At 45.6% G+C, this 24,331-nt stretch overlaps 2 protein-coding genes across 4 annotated transcripts in view; one reads left to right on the top strand and one right to left on the bottom strand.

Annotated features, from left to right (window-relative positions):
- Window positions 1–287: 287 nt before the first annotated feature.
- Window positions 288–19,494, top strand: LOC308368143 (alanine--tRNA ligase, cytoplasmic-like). 3 transcript variants are annotated; one of them, XM_080842233.1, is made up of 22 exons: window positions 288–356; window positions 1,008–1,076; window positions 2,571–2,738; window positions 3,116–3,304; window positions 6,604–6,749; window positions 7,814–8,005; window positions 8,281–8,425; window positions 8,773–8,918; window positions 9,260–9,368; window positions 10,049–10,199; window positions 10,666–10,790; window positions 11,473–11,617; window positions 12,129–12,307; window positions 12,666–12,779; window positions 13,096–13,302; window positions 13,825–14,009; window positions 14,559–14,667; window positions 15,110–15,223; window positions 15,913–16,032; window positions 17,070–17,156; window positions 17,523–17,636; window positions 18,511–19,494. In XM_080842233.1, the coding sequence occupies exons 2-22, from the start codon at window positions 1,026–1,028 to the stop codon at window positions 18,688–18,690; spliced, it is 2,976 nt and encodes a 991-aa protein (XP_080698359.1). In that variant the 5' UTR covers window positions 288–356; window positions 1,008–1,025; the 3' UTR covers window positions 18,691–19,494. The 3 variants fall into 3 exon arrangements, with proteins under 3 accessions (XP_080698359.1, XP_080698358.1, XP_080698360.1); XM_080842232.1 differs by having other exon boundaries at window positions 1,008–1,091; XM_080842234.1 differs by lacking the exon at window positions 1,008–1,076 and having other exon boundaries at window positions 296–356.
- Window positions 19,495–23,669: 4,175 nt separating this feature from the next.
- st3gal2 (ST3 beta-galactoside alpha-2,3-sialyltransferase 2) overlaps window positions 23,670–24,331 on the bottom strand; it is a gene marked incomplete at both ends in the record, with an annotated part of 12,665 nt that continues 12,003 nt past the window's right edge. Inside the window, one exon of the mRNA XM_080841696.1 lies at window positions 23,670–23,843. Within this exon, the coding sequence (XP_080697822.1) occupies window positions 23,670–23,843 (174 nt within the window). The remainder of the gene's footprint in view (window positions 23,844–24,331) is intronic.

The following is a 24,331-nucleotide window of genomic DNA, read 5'->3' as shown; positions in this document are numbered from 1 at the left end:
CTTAGGTTGTTGACTTTATAATTCCTTGGAAACATCTATTTGTACAGAAAAGGTACTTTATTTATACAGATACTGTACAAAACATCATCACATGCTACAGAAATCATGAGATGAGTTGTTACTATTTTATTGCATCATCCAACTCCACGTTGTGTGCGCTCAAAGGAACATACCCTGGTGGCGGGTCTGTTTAGATGGGTAGCTATTCTCACCAATCAGGATAGTCGTCTTCGGGCGCAGTCACTGACAGACCAATAGCATTTCTGTGTGGGTAAACGCTGTACGTCCCTTTTTGAGTGCACCGGCGTGGGGAAGCAGTGTGACTGCAGACAGAAGTGTTGGGAAGATTAACTACTGTGAGTACAACAGTGATTTTTTTGACCATTGTAGAAAAGGCTTTCATAGTCCATGATATCGCAGTATTTATTCCTTCTATGAATGTGAGGATTAAGAGCTGAGCTACTCCGTTTAAACCCCCTTAAATGATTAGCTTGCTGCGCGGCTAACTCCAATGAATGACCAGTGTTTAGTTACTAGCATAGTTAGCTTGCGCTTTCTCGTGCCACCAGGTGCTTTTCGTGATGGGTAGCGAGCTTTCACTGCGTCTATCCCCGCTAATATGAATGTGATTAAGGGGTGAACCAGTTAAGCTGTATGTTCAATGTGCCAGTGTTCTTGATACGGAACAGCCAAGCTTTCCGTCCCATACTTAGCAGTCGGTCAGCTGTCACTGAGTTAGCTAGCTGACAGAAGCTATGCAATGTAGCGAGGCTAAATGTCTAACGTGAGCTATAACCAGTCAGCTCATATTCAAGTCGTTATCATCAAAAAGCTCTCAGTGGTTGTTCATTAACTACAATGCACTCTTATTGTTTTGGTACCTCTCAAGCTACTATTATCTTTATGAAGTGCATTAAGATTCTGTCTGAAAACCGACTTTATGATGTCCTAGTTTGGTATAACGTTAAGCTTTTTTGTTTAATGTATCATCTCTTCGCCAACCATAGGTGCATACGCTGTCGCTGATGGGTCTGCATCTCACTGTTTTATGTGCCAAAGCTCTCGGGTGCTGTCAGGTGAACCCTTCACAGGTCCTGCGAGTCTCTGTGAAGAACGCGTAGTTGCATTTTACCACTTAGTCAGTTTGTCAGGTTGTGGTGAAGATACTGCATTGCTTTGAATTGACTACTTGCCGTGAAGTCGGGTGCTTGAGTTTGTGAGACCCTGTCAAATTAACCCAGTGTGGATTTTTTATTTTATTTCATGAGAAGTCATGAAATTGTCTTGCTGTCCTATAATGCAACCTTGCTCGTTTGGCAATCTGCTGAGAGTGCTTTGACAGTTGATTACAGTATACTAAGGATTGTGAGGACTGCGAAAAACCTTCGGTTTTCTGCAACGACTGGCAATTTCAGCCTGCGCTTGCTGTGACTAGGTGTTTTGAGGATGTGTTGCTGTTTGCATGCAGGAGGTTGTCACTGCAGGGGGTGCCGTAGGTAGGAAGGGGACCTGGCCTGTTTACTTTGCACACCTCTCCCTAAGGACGCTCACCTTTGGTGAAGCTACACCATTCCATTGGTTCTGCTCCAGGGGGTAACCTGGCGCACACAGGCAGACTGCTGAATAAGGACCATCAGAGGATAGGGTGATGGAAAAAATAACCCCGCAAGAAAGACTGTCTGCAGATTGGTGTGTGGAGTGTAGAGCACAGCATGCAGTCAATACTTTACATGTAGCCAAGGCTAATGCAGAAGTTCTTATTCTCCTAAACGTTAGTGGCTCAGCTGGTGAAAAGCAGCGCTAGGATTCCTCATGTAGAACTGCTGTTCAGGTTTTCACCTTCTTAACCTCAGGCACATTTATGACCTCTAAGCTGTAGCCTAATCTTTGTCTTGAAAACATGAGGTTTGGCCTGTTTTTTGCACTTAACTGCACTAGTATATGAGATTATCAGGAGGGCTTTAGTGCATTTTTTGCTGTGTGTCAAAAAGTATTCTGCAATTATTCAAATATATTCTAACGTTGGTGGAAAAGGATGTTTGTTAATTGTAAGTAATCCGTTATTAAAGAAAGCCTCTTGTAAATGATGCAGTGTGTGAGTGTGTTGTGCTGTATGTTTTTTCTCCCTTGGAAGCCCACATGGTGGTGTTGAGAGGCTCTTCATTTCTGTGGATGGATAGCAGGTCTGAACCAATCAGAATTACCGATCAACAGATCCTCTTTCATACTGTGACTGTGGAACGGATGTGGTCCTCATCTGGTGTGGACAGACATATTTAAAGGACCATAGGACATATAAGCTTTTGGGCAGGGATCCTTGCCAAATAGATGCTGCATCCCTTCCTAACTTGGTGACTCTCTTGGTATTTGGCTGAACTAATTAGAGTCTGGGTTGTTGTTATAAATGCACACAACGCACCTGGTGTCTTCTGTCCCCTGATGGTTATTGTAGAACTGTTTGTCCTCAACCTGTGTGTGTGTGTGTGTGTGTGTGTGTGTGTGTGTGTGTGTGTGTGTGTGTGTGTGTGTGTGTGTGTGTGTGTGTGTGTGTGTGTGTGTGCCCCTCACAGTCACGTGCTAGCAGCCCTCTCATCATGGACTCTTCACTGACTGCAGCCCAAATCCGGGAAAAGTTCATCGACTTCTTCCGGCGCCACGAGCACCAGTATGTCCACTCGTCTGCCACCATCCCTCTGGACGACCCCACGCTGTTGTTTGCCAACGCCGGCATGAACCAGGTGAGCCCTGCTATCATGACACAAACCCAGCTGTAGTTGGCACAGGTTATTAGCCCTCCAGAAAGGATTACTGCAGATTAATTATGGGTAGGTTGGGTCTGCAATGCAGGATGGGGCGGGGATTTATAGTTGGAAAATTCAGTAAACCATAGCTTAAATTATATAATGGAGACCTCATTTCAACAGTTTGGCATATTCTATACCACTGTTTTCACATTTATCTGAATGAGAACCTGAATTGTTGTCCTTGGTTGTATGTTGGAGTACTTCACTATGGGGAATTGAAACTCGGTCAGATTAGAAGAAGTGAATGAGGTCTTCAGACGTCTTTACAAAGACCAAAGAATGAGCCTGTTTTTTTTTTGTTCCACCTGTAGTTCAAGCCCATCTTTCTGAACACCATCGACCCCTCGCACCCCATGGCCAGACTGCGCCGCGCTGCCAACACCCAGAAGTGCATCCGCGCTGGAGGCAAGCACAACGACCTTGACGACGTTGGGAAGGACGTGTACCACCACACCTTCTTCGAGATGTTGGGCTCCTGGTCATTTGGAGACTACTTTAAGGTGAGGGATAGGCCTTTAAGAGGAGACGCTGGTTAACACCAGTCTAGCAGAGATTACTTTAAGGTAAGGGTTAGGCCTTTAAGAGAAGACGGTGGTTAACACCAGTCTAGCAGAGACTACTTTAAGGTAAGGGTTAGGCCTTTAAGAGGAGATGCTGGTTAACAGCTGTCTAGCAGAGCCTGGCATATTATAAACTCTCCCATTAACTGTATATACACTATACAGCCGCGGAAAAAATTAAGAGACCACTTCAAAATTATCAGTTTCTCTGGTTTTACTATTTATTGGTATGTGTTAAAGTAAAATGTACATTTTAGTTTTATTCTATAACCTACTGGCAACATTCCTACCAAATTTCAAATAAAAATATTGGGCCTCATTCTCGACAGCAGTTGGGAAGACTTTCCGAAGGATTTCAGAAGGAACTCCACTTCGGAAACATTTATGAAAACATTTGCATTCTCGTTATTTTTTTCTTCTGTGCTTTCTTCTGAACTTCAGACAACTTTCAGAACTCGAGATAGCAGTCGTAACTCTACCGGAATCTTCTCAAATGGGATTCCACGGGCCATCTTGTGGTTATTTGAGGAATCGTGTTGAGGAATGACATTTGAAAAAACTCCGTATTACAGTAAAATTGTTAACGGGCGAATTTGTGAGAACCCGTTGGTGATTGCGTTCACGTCAACTCTACAGACATCCTCGGATTAAAATAATTATGATAATAATAAATACGAGAATATTTGTATCATTAACAATTACGTTTCACATTTATAGTCATAATTATACGAGGTAGTGTTTATTGTTACACTAGGTCTATATGGCTCGTAGCTTGACTGTTCTCCCCTTGTATGTCTCTTTGGACAAAGGCCACGTCTGCTAAGAGACTGATTGTGAATGACATGAACACTGCAAATGTAAGTGAATAAATAAATAAACACTAAGCTCAATCTCTAAGATCTAAGGAATTCATTTATTGCAATTTATACTACTACTGGTGGCCAGTCTTCACCCCTATGGTGGACATTTCGAACGACAGGACGGACTACAATCTATACTCGTACTTTGGACCGGTCTTCACACCTATGGTGCCTATTTTTCGATAAAAAAAAAACAAAAAAAGTGACTACTTAAATGTGTGTTACGGACTTCGGACGTTCAACGTTATACAATATCTCCACCTTATTAATGAACACCTGTTACGAGGTGGATTCGGGAGATTGTGACAGCACACGTTTCTAAAATTGCGTCTCCTAATAAGGAGCTGGCAGGGCGTGTATGTATGCAAATCCACTTTCACGAGAACGCGCATCAATCTAAGAAGCTAATCGGAAGGAACCCAGCTGAGAAGACTTCGGCTGCTTATGAACACATTTTCAAGCGTGCGGGAATGCAGCGGAAGCGTTTCTCTTACGTTGTTTTTGCGAAGTCGTGTAAGAAACATTTCTGAAGAATTACAGAAAAAGGTCGAGAATGAGGCCCATTGTCATTTAGATCATTTATTTGCAGAAAAATGACAATTGGTCAAAATAGCAAAATTGATGCAGTGTCTTCAGATCTCGAATAATGCAAAGAAAACAAGCTCATATTCATTTTTAAACTACACAATACTAATGCTTACACTTAGGAAGAGTTCAGAAATCAATATTTGGTGGAATAACCTTGATTTAAAATCACAACTTTCATGTGTCTTGGCATGCTCTCCACCAGTCTTTCACATTGCCGTTGGGTGACTTTATGCTACTCCTGGCGCAAGAATTCAAGCAGCTCGGCTTCTTTTCATGGCTTGTGACCATCCATCTTCCTCTTGATCACATTTCAGAGGTTTTTTATGGGATTCAGGTCTCGAAATTGGGCTGGCCATGACAGGGTCCTGATCTGGTGGTACTCCATCCACACCTTTACTGGCCTGGCTGTGTGGCATGGAGCATTGCCCTGCTGGAAAAAACACTTCTCAGAGTTGGGGAACATTGTCAGAGCAAAAGGAAGAAAGTTTTTCTTCCGGGACAACGTTGTACTTTGCCTGGCTGAGGTTTGTAAAAGACCATAAGGATTGAAAAAGCGGACTGGAGGTTCTTCTAAATTCGTCTTCTCTGATGAGTCCGATTTCACAGTAGGTGCAAGACTCTCTGGCTTGTAGGCCTCTCCAGGTCTCCGTCTAACCATCAGACGACCATGTGTTGGGCAAAGCTGAAAATTGGACTCATCAGAGAAGACGAACTAGAAGACCCTCCAGTCCGCTTTTTTCAATCCTTATGGTCTTTTACAAACCTCAGCCAGGCAAAGTACAACGTTGTCCCGGAAGAAAAACTTGCTTCCTTTAGCTCTGACAATGTTCCCCAACTCTGAGAAATGTTTTTTCCAGCAGGGCAATGCTCCATGCCACACAGCCAGGCCAGTAAAGGTGTGGATGGAGTACCACCAGATCAGGACCCTGTCATGGCCAGCCCAATTTCGAGACCTGAATCCCATCAAAAACCTCTGAAATGTGATCAAGAGGAAGATGGATGGTCACAAGCCATGAAAAGAAGCCGAGCTGCTTGAATTCTTGCGCCAGGAGTAGCATAAAGTCACTGGTGAAAGACTGGTGGAGAGCATGCCAAGACACATGAAAGTTGTGATTTTAAATCAAGGTTTTTCCACCAAATATTGATTTCTGAACTCTTCCTAAGTGTAAGCATTAGTATTGTGTAGTTTAAAAATGAATATGAGCTTGTTTTCTTTGCATTATTCGAGATCTGAAGACACTGCATCTTTTTTGCTATTTTGACCAATTGACATTTTTCTGCAAATAAATGATCTAAATGACAATATTTTTATTTGAAATTTGGTAGGAATGTTGCCAGTAGGTTATAGAATAAAACTAAAATGTACATTTTACTTTAACACATACCAATAAATAGTAAAACCAGAGAAACTGATAATTTTGAAGTGGTCTCTTAATTTTTTCCGCGGCTGTATATCTGTCTAGAGGTAGATGTTTGGGATTTTGTATTGAATGGTTATACATGGTGACATGAGGCAAACAATAATGACATGAGTTTGAAATTTCCCAGCCAGTTTGTCTGTTTGATTTGTTTAATTTTTGTTTTAGTTGCCTTTTATGTATACTCTCTTTTTTTTATGCATTTATTTTGACATTTTGCGCTATCTGCACCTTTTAGAGAGGGCGCATCAGTCAGTCTGTCAGTCAGTTAGTCAGTCAGTCTATAATTAACCAAGTCCTTCCTTTCTTCTCCTTTCCTCTCCTCTCTCTTCCTCCTTTCCTCGTCTGCTGGTGGCTTGTGTCTGCTCTGCAGCAACTGGCCTGTAAGATGGGCATGGAGCTGCTGACTCAGGAGTTGGGCATCCCCATCGAACGCCTCTATGTCACCTACTTTGGGGGCCACGCAGAGGCCGGCCTGGAGCCTGACCTGGAGTGCAAACAGATCTGGCTGGACCTGGGGTGAGTCTGCATTGGAAGAAAGAGTTGGTAAACCATAGCTGTAGTATCCAAGGGATAATGGCCGCCACGGTGTTCAGTTATAAGACAATATTGGACGAGATGGATGCAAAGAACTCCACAACGTGGAGTCATCTCCGCCAAGTTTATTTTTGTCCCATAGACATTTCACATTATAATAATAGCAAGAAACAGTTAATAGGAGCTATAGGTCGCAGATGTGGTCCAGGTGTCATCATTGTGATTTAAGATCTAAAACCTTCATCCCTAAGTGATTGTCTCTCTGGGGATCTCCTGCTTTGTTCCGCTCTGTCCTCCAATCCTCCAGACACTTGTCTTTATCCTGGTGATGTTTGTCTCAGGAGCACACTCTCTCTCTCTCTCTCGCTCTCTCTCTCTCTCTCTCTCTCTCTCTCTCCTTCCTCTCTCTTTAACACTCTTTCTCCTTCCTATCCTCTCTTTAACTCTCTCTCTCTCTCTCTCTCTCTCTCTCTCTCTCGCTCTCGCTCTTGCTCTCGCTCTCTCTCTCTCTCTCCTTCCTCTCTCTTTAACACTCTTTCTCCTTCCTATCCTCTCTTTAATTCTCTCTCTCGCTCTCCCTCTTCCTCTCACTCCTTCCTTCCTCTCACCTCTCTCACTCCCTCATGTAATGTTTCTCCCTCCCTGCATCACCGTGTACCTCAGGGCAGGCAGTGTTGCATCCTCACTGATGCTTTTCTCTGGGGGTACAGAAGCATGTACTGTGTGTCTACAGAGGCAGCTCTTTACCTTTCTACCTGTGTCCTGTCAACATCTTGTCTGTGTCTTGCTGGTGACTCGTGAATAGATTTTCATGAATTTTATTTTTTGAAGTTCTCTCATTTTACCTACATCTCACAGTCATCTCACCTGCAAACAGATAGTCACTAGTCACCAGGGCTCATTTCCATCGAATTCAGAGTGTGTGTGTGTCACTATCTCTGCCATAACATAGTCACTAGTCACTCATTTCATTTCCATTCCATCCATCCACCTGCATCTCACTTGTCTCACTTCTTGCTCTGTGTGTTCTCTTTGTTTTTCGGCAGAATGGATGAGGCCCGCATCCTTCCTGGCAGCATGAAGGACAACTTCTGGGAGATGGGGGACACGGGCCCCTGCGGCCCCTGCAGTGAGATCCACTACGACCGCATCGGGGGCCGAGATGCTGCCCACCTGGTCAACATGGACGACCCCAACGTGCTGGAGATCTGGAACTTGGTTTTCATCCAGTTCAACAGGTGTGGACAGGAGTTTGTGTTCGCCCTTGAACTTTATAGGAAATGATTATATACTGTAGCTGATTTTACCTGATCCTTTTCAGAAACTGGTGGGACTGTTTACTTTGTGCACTGCGAATTTGCACACACACACACACACACACACACGCACTTTTTCATACTCACACACATCCACCCTCTCACACATTCACATTCTCACTTATGCACACATACACACACACATACACACACAGTGTCACCCACTCTAATTTTCCCGCCTAATTGTTGTTCTTCAGGGAGTCCGAGACGGAACTGAAGCCTCTGCCCAAGAAGAGCATTGACACTGGCATGGGTCTGGAGCGTCTGGTTTCCGTGCTGCAGAATAAGATGTCTAACTACGACACGGACCTCTTCGTCCCCTACTTCCAGGCCATCCAGAAGGTCAGGGTGCCACCTGAGACAGCAGGGGTTCACACACACACACACACACAACCTGATCAGCATTTCGAGCGGCTATTAACAACAACCAACCCAACATTCTGTAGACAGTATTTTGAGAATGACAAATAAGTAGCCTAAGTTCGGTGTCTGTAGACAGGTATTGAGGTTGGCTTTAAAGTAATGTACTTTAAAAAAAAAATATTTTATTATTTTGAAAAATAGATATTTTCTTCTTCAGCTTCTGATGGTAACTTTGAACACATCTGGTAATGAAAGAGTGTTTTAACTGTTTGATTCCCTCTTGATGTTTCTTGTCTGAAAGCCCCATGTTTGTTTCCTGTCCTTAGGGCACTGGTGCCAGGCCATACACCGGCAAGGTTGGTGCTGAGGACACTGATGGCATTGACATGGCCTACCGTGTGTTAGCTGACCACGCCCGCACCATCACCATCGCCCTGTCGGATGGAGGGAGACCTGACAACACTGGCAGAGGGTGAGTCACGCCTCCCTTTCCTTTTATACTAGGAACTAGTAGGAGTATCCAGTGCCCCAGTGGATGTAGTTATTGGTTCTTTTGCGTGTGTGTGTGTGTGTGTGTGTGTGTGTGTGTGTGTGTGTGTGTGTGTGTGTGTGTGTGTGTGTGTGTGTGTGTGTGTGTGTGTGTGTGTGTGTTCATGCAGTTACATTGATGAAGATCGTAACACCAAAACATCTGTTCTTAATGTGAACTGAACATAAATTGATCTTGCCTTTGCTGCGTTGCATCAGATCGACCAGGCCTTCATTTTTGTGTGTGTGTGTGTGTGTTAACCCCTGCTGTCTGTCTGTGCACAGTTACGTGTTGAGGAGGATCCTGAGGCGTGCGGTGCGATACTCTCATGAGAAGCTGGGCGCTCAGAAGGGCTTCTTCGCCTCCTTGGTGGACGTGGTGGTCGAATCACTGGTGAGAGAACCCTCTTGTTCGTTTCGTTTCATGTTTTTTTGCTCCATTGTGTCCCTTCTGTCGTCTTCTGAAAGTGAAAGTGACTATGGCAGAGGTGGTGTAGACACACACACTCTGAATTCCACCTCTGCATTTGACCCATCCAGGGAAGTGACACACACAGTGAAGTAAAGTTACACTAACCCGGGACAGTGTCATTTTTCCCTTTTTTTTTTTTCATTTCTGTATTTCATGTCAGCTGTTGCGGTCACCTGAAGCTTGTTACATTTTCCCCAAGGTTTTGGGTTTCTTAAGAGGGTTAGAGTTAAAGAGTTGAGCAGTTGTCCCACCCGACCTTGAACCTGAGTCTATGGTGTAACAAACCTGCACCCTGTCCACAGCGCCTCAGAGACAGGCTTACTATGGCAGTAAGAGCACATGCTCAATAATAGAGACTGCACAAAATCTGACACATTGAGTAGTTCTGTCGCAGTTTACACCTGTTTTTGGATGCTACTCCACCCTTGGTGAGCTTTGATATAATTGGCTAAAGCGGTGGTGTGTGTCTGTGTGTCTGTGTGTCTGTGTGTCTGTGTGTCTGTGTGTCTGTGTGTCTGTGTGTCTGTGTGTCTGTGTGTCTGTGTCTGTGTCTGTGTCTGTGTCTGTGTCTGTGTCTGTGTCTGTGTGTGTTTTGTTTTTAGGGAGATGCTTTCCCAGAGCTGAAGAAGGACCCAGACATGGTGAAGGACATCATTAATGAGGAGGAGGTGCAGTTCCTCAAGACCCTCAGCAGAGGGCGCAAGATCCTAGACCGCAAGATCCAGAGCCTGGGAGAGAGCACCACCATCCCAGGTGAAATACGACGGCACTCAAAGCAACTCACAGGCTTTTGGGCTCAGCTGCTGCAGCACTGAACGCTAGCACTGAATGCTAATGAGTTTATCTGGAAGCCATTTCCAAGTCACAGGAATATGCGAACACTGACAAATGTTTTGCCAGCTGAGAGCTGGAAATAAAACTTATGCTAAACACCACTTAGGCTGTGACATGTGGACAATATGAAATATTAAAGCATTTTGAATTGTTAATACCAACGGTTCTTATGAAAAATATTTTTTTAACTTGCCTTAGAAACATAATTTGCCATCATGAATTATGAAATATCTCTCACATTACAGTGAGCCCCATTTTCATTTGTGGAGGCAAAGCACCCTGTAAATTGTCTGTTGAAGTGCCAACTGCTCCCTGGTTGAGGAATGTGACCGTGTCTCCTCTCTCTCTCTCTCTCTCTCTCTCTCTCTCTCTCTCCCCTGTGCAGGAGACACGGCCTGGCTGCTGTACGACACCTACGGCTTCCCCCTGGACCTCACAGCCCTTATCGCAGAGGAGAGGGGCATGAAGGTGGACGTCGAGGGCTTTGAGGAGGAAAAGAAGGCCGCTCAGGTAAAGGGGGAGGGAGATGAAAAGAAAAACAAAGGACTGAAACAAAAATGAGGGGTGTTTTATTGGACCCCTAAATAATTCCTCTGCTGAAACAGTTTATCGTGTGTTGTAACGTTAGTCTCCCTTGCTAGCTGTAGAAGGGCCAGTAGTACAGCTTGTCTTGCTTACTGTTCTGTTACATTCTAAACACTGTTCTGTTACATTTTAAACATTGTTCTGTTACATTCTAAACACTGTTCTGTTACATTCTAAACACTGTTCTGTTACATTCTAAACACTGTTCTGTTACATTCTAAACACTGTTCTGTTACATTCTAAACACTGTTCTGTTACATTCTAAACACTGCTCTGTTACATTCTAAACACTGTTCTGTTACGTTCTAAACACTGTTCTGTTACGTTCTAAACACTGCTCTGTTACATTCTAAACACTGTTCTGTTAACGTTCTAAACACTGTTCTGTTAACGTTCTAAACACTTTTCTGTTAACGTTCTAAACATTGTTCTGTTACATTCTAAACACTGTTCTGTTACATTCTGAACACTGTTCTGTTACATTCTAAACACTGTTCTGTTAACGTTCTAAACATTGTTCTGTTAACGTTCTAAACACTGTTCTGTTAACGTTCTAAACACTGTTCTGTTAACGTTCTAAACACTTATACTTTATGCACAAACACAGATCAAGTCCCAGGGCAAAGGCTCAGGGGACGAGGACCACCTCATGCTGGACATCTACGCCATCGAGGAGCTCCGCAACAAGGGCATCGCAGCCACGGACGACAGCCCCAAGTACCGCTACAGCTCCGACGACAGCGGCAGCTACGGTGAGTGGAGATGGATTCAAAATCAACAGTCCCTGAGGCCCTTCACCCTTAGTAGAGCTCCAGTTAGAGGGCCTTGGACAGCAGATAGAGTGTGTGTGTGTGTGTGTGTGTGTGTGTGTGTGTGTGTGTGTGTGTGTGTGTGTGAGAGAGCGCGCAGAGAGCAGATAGAGTGTGAATACTGTTTATTTATGCATTTATTAATTTATTTATGACTTTCCACCCCAGCTGCTGGTTCTTCCCCAGTGCATTCAGTAGTTGCTTGTGTGATGAGTACAGAGTAGGACAAACAACAGCATCATAAGAACTTCCAGGAAGCACTGGAGTTTTGGCCGACAGATTTGGCAATACTTGTAGTTGGCTCAGGCTTCCTTCCTTGTGTTCGTTCGTTCGTTCGTTTGTTTGTTTGAGTGAGTGAGGTGAGTGAGTGAGTGAGTGAGTGATATTCGTTATTCTTCTGGGACTTGGAGTTTGTGTCTGTGTGAGTAATATTTAGCGGTGTTCTTGTGCTCAGACTTTGAGCAGGCTGTGAGCACTGTGCTGGCTCTGCGTCGTGATCGGACATTCGTGGACGAGGTGACCACGGGCCAGGAGTGTGGCGTGGTGCTCGACCAGACGTCCTTCTACGCGGAGCAGGGTGGGCAGACCTTTGACGAGGGATACATGCTCCGCGAGAACGACTCTGCTGAGGATGTAAGTGTGTGTGTGTGTGTGTGTGTGTGTGTGTGTGTGTGTGTGTGTGTCTGTCTCTGTCTCTGTCTCTGTCTGTCTGTGTGAGAGAGTGTGTACATTTAAAGTGTCCCTATGTGTATGTCTCCTTGTGTCCATGGATCTTTGACTGTATTTCAGTTTCTGTAAGTGTGTGTGTGTGTGTGAGTGTCTCCACCTCCGTCTGTTGGTGTGTGTGTTTGTTTGGGGTAGATGTCGATAGATTTCTGCCACACTTCTACATAATGTTTGTGTTCATGTGAGGAAAAACACAGTCTTTCTTCCCTGTGTGTGTGTGTGTGTGTGTGTGTGTGTGTGTGTCTGTCTGTGTGTGTGTCTGTAGAGGATGGAGTTTACAGTGAAGAACACACAGGTGCGAGGAGGCTTCGTGCTGCATGTGGGGACCGTCTACGGCACACTGAAAGTCGGAGACCGCCTCATTCTACACGTAGATGAGGTAAGTTATCTCTTTGGTGTGTGTGTGTGTGTGTGTGTGTTCCTTATAATTAATTGCAATACTCTGAATAGGTTGTGTGTGTGTGTGTGTGTGTGTGTGTGTGTGTGTGTGTGTGTGTGTGTGTGTGTGTGTGTGTGTGTGTGTGTGTGTGTGTGTGTGTGTGTGTGTGTGTGTGTGTGTGTTTTTTATAATTAATTGCAATACTCTGAATAGGTACCTGTAGTATGAGTGATAATCCAATTACACTCTCCTCCTTTTGTGTCCCTCACACACTTCTGTCCCTTGCCCTTCATCTCTCCCCCCCACCCCCCCTCAGGCTCGTCGCAGGCCCATCATGAGTAACCACACCGCCACACACATCTTGAACTTCGCCCTGCGGGGTGTCCTGGGCGAGGCGGACCAGCGCGGGTCCATGGTGGCCCCCGACCGCCTGCGTTTCGACTTCACCGCCAAAGGCGCCCTCACCACCGGGGAAGTGCGCCGCACTGAAGAGATCGCCTGCGCCCTGATCCGAGACAACAAGGTCAGAGGTCACAACACACTGTGTGTGTCTAGGGGCTAGGTGGGGGTCTGTGTGGGGTTGTGTGCGTCTGGGGGCTAGGTGTGGGTCTGTGTGGGGTTGAGTGGCTGTTGGGGTGGTTAGCTATGTAGGTGGGATGTAGATAGGTATGTACAGATATGTAGGCCCTTAATGAGGTTAGGATCAGGTATGCAAACTATATATGTGCATAATGTATTATGTAGGTGAACTATATTTGTGCAATCATTTATTGTGAAGGCGAATCTTGTTTTGGCTTTTCTGATCTTTTTGCACAATTTGTTGCCAGTTGTCTAAAGACATTTGTCTCCCTTCTGCCCTCCTCTCTCTGTCATCTCTGTCCTCCCTGCTCCCTCCCTCCGTCATCTCTCTGTTCTCCCTGCTCCCTCCCTCTGTCCTCTCTCTGTCCTCCCTGCTCTCTCTCTCCCTCTGTCATCTCTCTGTCCTCCCTGCTCCCTCCCTCTGTCCTCTCTCTGTTCTCCCTGCTCCCTCCCTCCCTCCCTGCAGCCTGTGTATGCTATGGATGCCCCTCTGGCTGCTGCCAAGGCCATCCAGGGCCTGCGCGCCGTGTTTGACGAGACCTACCCCGACCCTGTGCGAGTCGTGTCCATCGGCATCCCCGTCACTGACCTGCTCTCTGACCCCGACAGCCCCGCCGGTTCCCTCACCTCCATTGAGTTCTGCGGTGGAACGTGAGTAGAATACTGTGCAGCTGTAAAACAAAATGGCTGTACCAGTTCTTGGACTACTGAACAAAAAACAGTTGTGTTTTTCATCCAAAAATGCTAGTAGAAATATCTGTGAGACCTGTTATCTAAATCTTGGACACATCAGTGTTTGATAGTATTCCGGTATTCCCATCTTCTAGCCGCTTTCCACTGTTTCTAATGTTTCATTATAAAAGTTAACGAACCGACAAAACCACCTGAGCCGAAGTTTAATGAGCTGAAGTGATTTAACTGTGTGTCATCAAGTCCAACCATTCCACTTCATTCTATCTTCAACCTCATAGAATGTCTGTAAACTTGTTCCATAAAGTTAACCCTGGTTTATCATTGACATTGTGTCTGTAGATAAGCTTTAATACTCAAAGATACAAGGAGCTTTATAGTTTCATTTCTAACAGCTTGTGACGAGATCTGTAACTGGCTTTACCAGAAAAAACCTACTTTGAGAAGGCGTGTAATCTTTACTCACTCTTTTCCCCTCCTCATTTTGTGACCTTTCCCCTTTGACCTCAGGCACCTGCGGAACTCTGGCCACGCTGGCCCCTTCATCATCGTGTCCGAGGAGGCCATCGCCAAGGGCATCCGCCGCATCGTGGCCGTGACGGGAGCGGAGGCACAGAAGGTTGGATGAAGGAAAAGACAGACAGTCGTTTAATCTAGTCTTAGAGGAAGCCATATCTCTATCAGCCAGTCTTTCTACAGACCTCTGCTCCTTCTGTCTTTCTGTCACTGTCTTTTCACTGGCACATTACACAGGTCTCTGCTGGTTTTCTTTCTTGTATGTTTTTGTAAGTAGCTAGTCTGTATAACAGCCTCAGGTTCATTTTGATGGCATGTGGTAATGTGAAGGGCAGAGGTCAATAGGTCAAGAAGAGTCTTTACAGTAGGATATGTACGTCACCAGAATACACCAGTTAGCAAGAAAACTTGCTTTTTCCAGTTCCAACTGTGCTGCTGTTGGGGTTTGCAAGACAGTTCTGTTGGCTTTTAGTGAGTTAGCTTGCCAGTTTTAGATTTTGTTTTGTTGGCAGTTTCTGTAAGTTTTGTGTGTGTGTGTGTGACAGGCCCAGAGGAAAGCAGACGCCCTCAGGCAGAGTCTGGCTGCCATGTCAGAGAAAGTGAAGGCTCAGACTGCCCCCAATAAGGACGTGCAGAAGGAGATCGCTGACATGACTGAGGTAAGTGTGTGACTCCTGATAGCAAGCAGACATCAAACGTCCAGAAATATCTCTTCAGTGTGCAGTCCCCAGCACTGGAGTGTCTGAGAGTTGGTCATTTGAGGTACAGATTAAATTAACATTTGAAAGATTATTATTAGTCGGAATGAAATTGCACATAATTTGCCCTCTAACTGTTGTAGAAAAAAAATCAAGTTGTTCTTCTGCTCATTCTCTGCCTTCTCTCGCTCTCTCTCCATCTCTCTCTCTCTCTCCATCTCTTTTTCTTTCTCTCTCTCTCTCCATCTCTCTTTCTCTTTTTCTTTCTCTCTCTCTCTTTCTCTTTCTCTCTCTCACGCTCTCCATCTCTCACTCTCTCCATCTATCTCTCTCTTTCTCTTTATCTCTCCATCTCTCACTCTCTCCACCTCTCTCTCTCACTCTCTCCATCTATCTCTCTCTTTTTCTCTCTCTCACTCTCCATCTCTTGCTCTCTCTCCATCTATCTCTCTCTTTTTCTCTCTCTCTCACTCTCTCCATCTCTTGCTCTCTCTATCTCCGTATGTCTCTCTCACTCTCTCCATCTCGCTCTCTCCGTATTGCTCTCTGTCTTTCCTCTCTCTCTCCATCTCTCACTATCCATATCTCTCTCACTCTCTCTCTCTCCATCTCTCCATCTCTCTCTCTCCATCTGTCGGTCTGTGTTGTAGTCTCTGGGCGCTGCAGTCACTTCACAGTGGCAGAAAGATGAGATGAGGGAGACCCTGAAGGGCCTGAAGAAGACCATGGATGACCTGGACCGCGCCAGCAAGGCCGACGTGCAGAAGAGGGTGAGTTAAGGAGATGGGGTGAGGGGAGGAGAGGGTGAGTTAAGGAGATGGGGTGAGGGTAGGAGAGGGTGAGTTAAGGAGACGGGGTGAGGGGAGGAGAGGGTGAGTTAAGGAGACGGGGTGAGGGGAGGAGAGGGTGAGTTAAGGAGACGGGGTGAGGGGAGGAGAGGGTGAGGGGAGGAGAGGGTGAGTTAAGGAGACGGGGTGAGTTAAGGAGACGGGGTGAGGGGAGGAGAGGGTGAGTTAAGGAGACGGGGTGAGGGGAGGAGAGGGTGAGTTAAGGAGACGGGGTGAGGGGAGGAGAGGGTGAGTTAAGGAGACGGGGTGAGGGGAGGAGAGGGTGAGTTAAGGAGATGGGGTGAGGGGAGGAGAGGGTGAGTTAAGGAGATGGGGTGAGGGGAGGAGAGGGTGAGTTAAGGAGATGGGGTGAGGTGAGGGGAGGAGAGGGTGAGTTAAGGAGATGGGGTGAGGGGAGGAGAGGGTGAGTTAAGGAGACGGGGTGAGGGGAGGAGAGGGTGAGTTAAGGAGATGGGGTGAGGGCAGGAGAGGGTGAGTTAAGGAGACTGGGTGGGTGCAGGAGATGGGGTGAGTGCAGCGGAGGGGTGGGTGCAGGGGAGGGGTGAGTTGAGGGCACATCTGGCCGTCTGGCGTGGGTCTTCTACATATCACTGATCCTTGTGTGGTTCTTTTACATTAGCTTTGGACATTTTAATTGGGATTTTTTTGAGAAAGTGTGAGAAATGTCCCTCTTCAATTGATACAGCATATCTAGCCTATTGGAGAAAGAATTGAAAAGGATGTTTCATTTTTCTTCAATAATTCGGCCCCACCTGTGGAGTAAACTGCACAATTGTATGTACTTGTAGGTTGTGAAGTTTAATTAAAGTCATGTAAATGTAATGATGTCAGTTAAAATAAGCAAGAACTGAAATGGCTCTGCTGCCCTGAAATGGCTCTGCTCAACTGGAGCATCCTAGTCTCGTGATTGGTCCAGGAGGTTTGTGTGCTGAGCGTCATTTTTCCATTTCTCCTTGTAGGTTCTGGAGAAGACGAAGGAGGTGATTGAGAGCAGCCCTAACCAGCCTCTGCTTGTGATGGAGTTCGAGAGTGGAGCCTCCGCCAAGGTAACACAGAAACAGCCCCCCACCCCCACCCCCCCAACCAGCCCCCAACCAGCCTACCCCACCCCAGCCTCTCCTGCTGACTATGTTTCCTGTATGATGCTTGATGAGACAGAATTAATGCAGGCGTGATGTAAACATTCCTAAACTAATCTACAATTGACTAAAATGGCCCTGAGGTTTGAAACAAGGTTGAAACGATCACACTCTTGTGTGTGAGTGTGATGGATTTCTGTTCTCTGGTAAATGTATTAACCGGTGTAATGATATGGTTAGTTAGTGATGACTGAATGGCTTAAACAAAGGTTCATTTCTTGACCGTTAATCGTCCCCACCCCTGTCATGGGGCTGTTCATCTCTCCTCCCCAGGCTCTCAATGAGTCCCTCAAACTACTGAAGAGCAGCTCCCCGCAGACCGCCGCTATGCTCTTCACTGTGGACCCTGATGCCGGCAAGATCATCTGCCTGTGCCAAGTACCCAAGGTATGCCACCCTCCAAATACCCCAGGGGTGCCACCCTCCAAGGCCAAATACCCCAGTGGTGTCACCCTCCAAATACCCCAGGGGTGCACCCCTCCAAGGCCAAATACCCCAGTGGTGTCACCCTCCAAATACCCCAGGGGTGCCACCCTCCAAGGCCAAATACCCCAGTGGTGTCACCCTCCAAATACCCCAGGGGTGCCACCAGCCTGTTTGGCTAACTTCTAGACGCTTCAAGGGTTTTAGAAGCCTGGTGCTCTGTTCCACTCACATTCTGTACTTCAGATGTTGAAGTTTAAAACACTAGAGATCTGAGGTGCCCATTTCTGCTTTGATCAGACTGCGGCGTCAGTCTCAGTGCTCTCAGTGCTTTAAGTGCTCCCTCTCCAAACCCAGCTATCCAAACAGAACAAAGAGCTCTTTATCTTTCCCAACATAGTTCTAGAACTACTTTGGAACAGTTCTGTAGCACAGCAAAATGGTGACAGCAACTGTCTTAAACTCTCCTTCTCCCTTCCTTCCTTCATTCTTCCTTTCATTCTTTCTATCTCTTTCTCATCTGCTTCTTTCACTGTCTCCTCTTCTTCCCCTACTTCTCTATCTCAATCTTATTCCTCCCTTTTCTCAATATTTTTTAAACATTTGTCTCTTCACATGTATGTCTAACTCTCTCTGTCTTACTCTCTCTCTCTCTCTCTATCCCACCCTCCCTTCCTCTCCCCTCTCTCCTTCCTTCACTCTTTCTCTCTATCCCTCCATCCCTTCCTCTCCCCTCTCTCCTTCCTTTTCTCTTTATCCCTCCATCCCTTCCCCTCTCTCTCTCTCTCTCTCTCTCTCTCTCTCTCTCTTACTCTCTCTCTCTATCTCGTGTCTGCAGGAGGTGGCCAGTCAAGGCTTGAAGGCGAGTGAGTGGGTGCAGGAAGTGTGCCCCCTCATGGACGGTAAGGGCGGTGGCAAGGACATGTCTGCCCAGGCCACGGGTCGCAACGTCCACTGCATGCAGGAGGCCCTGCAGATGGCCAACGAGTTCGCCCGCCTCAAACTGGGCGAAAACTAGAGAGGACGGCATGAGCAAGCAACACCGGGGTTGGGTACTGGCGGACAAAGAGAAGAGAGAGGAAGAGGAAGACGGAGAAGTGCCTGTCCACCATTACCCAACCCCAGAAACCCCTAAATGAACTGCAGTGCTCCATCTCTGTTGAGCTGGGTGCTTCAGGCAGGACACTGTACAGACCCTCTCACTGAAGAGCGTGGTTAGGCCGGCCAGCATCCAAACCCCCCCCTACTGTCCTCTTCCTCCCAAGACTGCTGCTGCCTCCATTAGCTGAACAGATGTGTGCATGTTAAGATGACCTCATCAACTACCCATCATCATCACCACCACTACTGTCTAAGCAGCTCTCTCATTGGCCCGTGTAAGCACATAGAAGGCTTTGCCTTAACACATCACACCCTCTGATTGGCTGGTTTCTAAAACTTTGATTGACAGGTGCAGAGTCACGCTGCAGAGTAACTGATCTCTGTCCGCCCACTTCTGTCTTAGCTGACGGAGGCCACCGTGAGCACCAGGCTAATGATGGAAACATTGATGATAGAAGCCTGTTCTCTATTCAATTAATCGTAGACATTGTGTTTGTCCAGCTCTTCCTGTGTCTGTCTGTGGACTTGGAGAACGTAGAGGTCGTAATGTGAGGGTCCCAGTAGACATAATAATCCTGAGTCAGTCATCAAGCAGAGCATTACCATGCCACTAGTTGTAACATAGTCTTCACATCAACATGAGCCATACCCTTTTTTTTTCATGTCATTTCATGTAAGAAAAATTGAATTAATAAATAAGGGATTATTGTACGTGAACAAATTGTTAATGTTCATGGTTGTCCAGTTGATAAGACCATTTGCAAACTCTGAATGCAAAAGCGTAAAGTGTTTGCGGGAGTTTGACTTTCTGGAATAAATCCACAGGTCAAGGCGTGTTTGGTTGTGTGTTCAGTTGTGTGTGTGTGTGTGTGTGTGTGTGTGTGTGTGTGTTTAGATATGTGTGTGTGTGTGTGTGTGTGTTTGTGTGTGTCTTTGCAGTTGAGTTTTGTTGGCCATATGCTGATTTAGACTAATATAGCCCTGAGGGGAGGGGATTGTTCAGTCGCCTCACTGAAGCGAACTTCCTCACTCTGGGGGCGACCGGAAAATCTGATTTTCTCTCAACAAAGACTCAATCAGTGGTGTGATTTTTATTTATTTTTTGAGATAAGCATTAATTATTATTTGTTTACTTTTGCATGACAACATGCAATCTAATTTTCCCGATTAGGAATTAACATTAAGATCTGATGAATTTAAAGTATATGCAAATCAGTTTCTTAATTCATTATTAAGTCATGTGCTAATTTTTCTCCTGTAAACAACAAAAAGGGGACCATATGTTTCTTTCCATTTTGCTTTTATTTTTTCCAATAGCAAGATAAAAACCGTCTGTAATTACACCTTAGTGGAGATGGGAGCTTTTGAAAAGAGGGATGGTGAAAGCACTGACTGCATAAGTCACTAGAGCACTAATGAGGATTATCATCGTTAAGAGCAGTAATAACATCATCATCGTTAACACTGAGGATATGTACAGTCTGGGTTGTCAGTGGATGCCATGGTAGAGTAGAACGGTCCTCTTGAGCGGAACAAGTCCATTTGGACCCAGATAGAGTGGGCAAGCTTGAAATTAAGAGAAAAATTAAATGACCCTGATCGAGACTTTTAATCGTTTTAATTCCTTTTTTTCCCTCTCATTTAAGGACTTCTTCATCTGAAGCAGCCAGGCACAAATATGGGATCCCAAAACATGATTAGCCAATTTAAATCAAGCTCTGTGCGTGTGTGTAGCCACAAAACCATTCATTGAAGGTTCTGAGTGTAAGAATATAACTCATGGTGTCTAACCAGTGTGCAGATTTCTCCCCCTAATGTTTGCTCCTCAGTGAGTGCTGGAACACAGCCCATACCCCGAATCAGATATGTAGCTTATACCCCGAATCAGATATGTAGCTTATACCCCGAATCAAATAAATGTATTAGTATGCAAGATGGGATCAGCCCATCAAAGCCTTTTGGTCTCATATAAAATGTAGAATTACTCACATTTCTAATTATGATTTACATGACCAGGAATGATCTTATTTGGGGATGTCAATTCTTTGGCCATGCATTGCACATTAACTTAACAAGACCATTCCCCTGTTTGTGGTTCATTAACTTACAGCGAGGGAAATCATTTTTAGTGAAAGACCATCTGTGCCTCTAGGGCGCCCTGCGTGCACAGCGTTTTCACTCAAACACAACAGGTAGCCTCGCCGTGCCGACACCGTGGTTTTCTCCGAGTCAAGCATCTGAAGAGCCCACTGAAACACTATGTGTTAACAGAAAGTGTTAACCTTCCTTTACTGGTGTGTCAGTTTCTCTTTAGTCTCCCCCTGTGTGTGTGTGTGTGTGTGCGTGTGTGTGTGTGTGTGGGGGGGGGGGGGGGGGGGGGGATGTGGCAACATGTCTGTGCAGTGTGTGTGAAGAGAAGAAAACACGTGTGTGAGTGAGAGGGACACACACCCCAGATAAGGGCTGGTTCCGGCGTAGTTATAGCTCAGGTCTGGCGCTGCTCCGTGCCAGACTAGCCAACCGCCGACATCCGGGGCCTGCACGTGTTCTCAAGGCACTCAGCTAGGCCAACATGGGGGTTGGGGGTGTATTAAAAGTTGGGATTGACTTTAAAGCAAGGGAAAGGCTGTGGGTTTTTCCTCCATATAGTGGTCTGTGAAGCCCTCTGAAGGTCAGTGTGTATGTGAGTGGATGTTGATTGGCTCGAGAGGCAAGACTACGCTTAAAATGGCCTCGTATGGATTGTTTCACCTTGCTGTTAATGGACCCCTTGTGTAAACCAATGAACAGTACAGCTGGGATGCTACTAACGGGGCAGTACTGGATAAGCATGCTTGTGTTTTCATATGGCTCGGTTTAACTCAAAATAGAATGCGGAGGATTCAAGACCCATTGCAGAGGGGGACTGTTTCTAGAGCGCTAGAACAAGGCACGCAAGCATGTGTGTGTGTGTATGTGTGTGTGTGCACTCGTGCTCACTCAGCTAGAGTTAACTGATATGTGTTCATTTCATTATGAGAAAAGGGATTATGCTAAACCTGAATAGTTTGAAGAGATTGATAGGGCCTAGAAAAATAAAAGATGATGATCAGTTATCTCTCCCTCTTCTTCACATTCTTTGTTCTTGGATTCAACCCCGCCCAAAAAATTGGTACACATATAACAATAAAAACATCTAAAATATCAAGTATGCTTTGGCCATTATCAGATATTTTGCCAGAGAAACGTGGAGGCCGTGCATGCACTTGACATCTTCAATGTCATTTACATTTAAGTACGGCTGATGCATGTTAGCAATGGGTTTCGGTTCTCAAATCTTTGTTTGGAATCTGTCTGATCCGAGAATACAATCGTCGGACCATTGTCGTCTATCCTAAAAGGACTATGATGTGCCAACACATCTTTATAATAACATTAATCTTAATAGTAATAGTAAAGCACAAAAAAATCCCACGGATGTGCTGAAAAAGTCAAAAGTGATGTGAATGACTAGGTAGTCTCGCAGACTGAAACATCTCACATAGTCAGTTATACAGAACATAACCCACTTTCTGATATTGCAGTTGCCTGAACATTGACAAGCATTGCCTACATAATCTCTATTGTCAGACAAATAATGTGTAATCAGGTTGAGAATTTGTGGTGAAAGCTGAAATGATTAAACCACATGAAATCTTGTTCTCCCGCTGTTGTGCCCCTAAGCTAGTTATATAGCTGGAACATTTTGTTCCCCCTATCTGAACGTCATGTGTAATGGAATTTATTTAGGATTCATTGAGGTCATCTGATTTCCATACAACCCAACAGATTTGTACAAGATTTTTCACTAACACAGCTGTTTCTTACTACAGCCAGCAGGGGGCAGTGCACTTCCTTCTACTATTTGTGTTGAGTGTCTGTTTGGGTTGTCCTGTGCACTCAAGCATCCTTACTCATCTCAACAGACTGCTTGGTTTCTATGACGATAGACACCGCGGGGACTAATAAGCGAGTGGGCACATTTATATGTGCTTAACGAAGATATTCTCCTAGCAAGTGGTTTTCATATCGGCATTGTTTTCGTAGGCGCGTGTTGGTGATCTCTCATGAGACCTCTGCCGTCTTCTCTCCTCCACTGGTTTCAGCAGGATAATTAGTCAGTCTCGTCAGCAAAAGAAATATGCAATAACAACCATTAAAACCCACCGATTAGGCTAATAATATACCTGTAAGCACACAGTGTAATTTATGATGGTCTGTGAAAACACAACAGAGGACCAACAAAACAAATAAAATCAACTCATTCGTGGGGGACAAATTCTTCAGTATAAGAGCATGTAAACTTGAACCCAGTCCTCTCGGCTGGCCTTCAGAGGAGCAAGATACCTAACTGCAACTGTGCTGGTGCCAGAGGTAGCAGTGGCAGCGTACTGCTAATCGCTAACTGCCCTCTTAGCAGGTCAGTGGTGGTTTGAGATTCTAAGGCGTGTGATTGGTCCTGTCCCCTTACACCCCCCCACCCCCACCCATGGTCAGGACTCAACGGGAGAGGTGTGGGAGTGGTGGGCGGTGGTTGTCCTCCACGTCTCTGCTGTTACTAACGTCCACAGGTCATAGAGTAGTGAAAAGAGGGGTGGAAGCTCCACAGTCTGGCCCACGTCTTCTTGAGGTTGTGTTGAGGTAGGCCACCAATCACAGGAGAGTAATGCCTGTCCACTGAGGGCAGGACACATGAGTCACTTAGTCCTGATTAGGACTGGTTTCGGAGCCCTCTCGGCCCAAAGCACATACAACACCGATTGGAAGAGTTCCTCAAGACACAGTCTGGTGGATGAAGCACAGTCTGCTTTTAAAGATAGTCTGTGGGGTGGTCGGTGTTTCAGTTCATCCACTCTCCTCATCCCAACCCTCTTGTCCTCATTTTCCGGGAAAGACGGTGATCTTGCCGGCTTTGGACAGAGAGTCAATGATCTGGGCCTCGAAGTCGGCATCGTGGACCCCCGTCTTGCGGAACTCTCCCGAATAGCGGTTCTGTTCCCAGTAGTGGTGCCAGTTTCCTCGGCTATCGGCGCCGAAGCCAAATACATTCACCTGCAAAGGTGAGACAATGGGACAATAGCAAATACATTTATTCACCTACATTCACTTGTACAGCTGAGACAAAGACAAATATTCCTGTTATCCATTCTAACTCCTGTACTTGATTTCTGCTTTGCCCAACTGTACTAACATCATAGTCTATGTGCGGTGTCTGTAGCCTATTATTAAGTAGCCTAAGAAGTAAGGTTAAGTATTCTTTAAAATGGAAAATGGAATGGAAAAGTGGACAAATGGAAAAGTACTCCAGTAAATTCCAATACTATTAGGAGTTCCATTCCAGCAGCCTACATTCCAGAACTCTCAAAACCCGCTTAACACCACAGCGGCTTATGGAAGGAGTAAGCTAATGTATTTACCGGTCATTCTTAAAACAGGCTACTTGCGGCTACTTGCATGATATGAAAGATGTGAATGACGAGCACAAAACCCTTTGGTCAATGGCAGTGGTCATTACTCATTTTCAGCGCTCATTATCAAGA

The sequence above is a fragment of the Sprattus sprattus genome, assembly GCF_963457725.1.
Source record: "Sprattus sprattus genome assembly, chromosome: 7".
Classification (NCBI taxonomy): Eukaryota; Metazoa; Chordata; class Actinopteri; order Clupeiformes; family Clupeidae; genus Sprattus; species Sprattus sprattus.
This window is presented reverse-complemented; position numbering and strand designations above follow the sequence as displayed.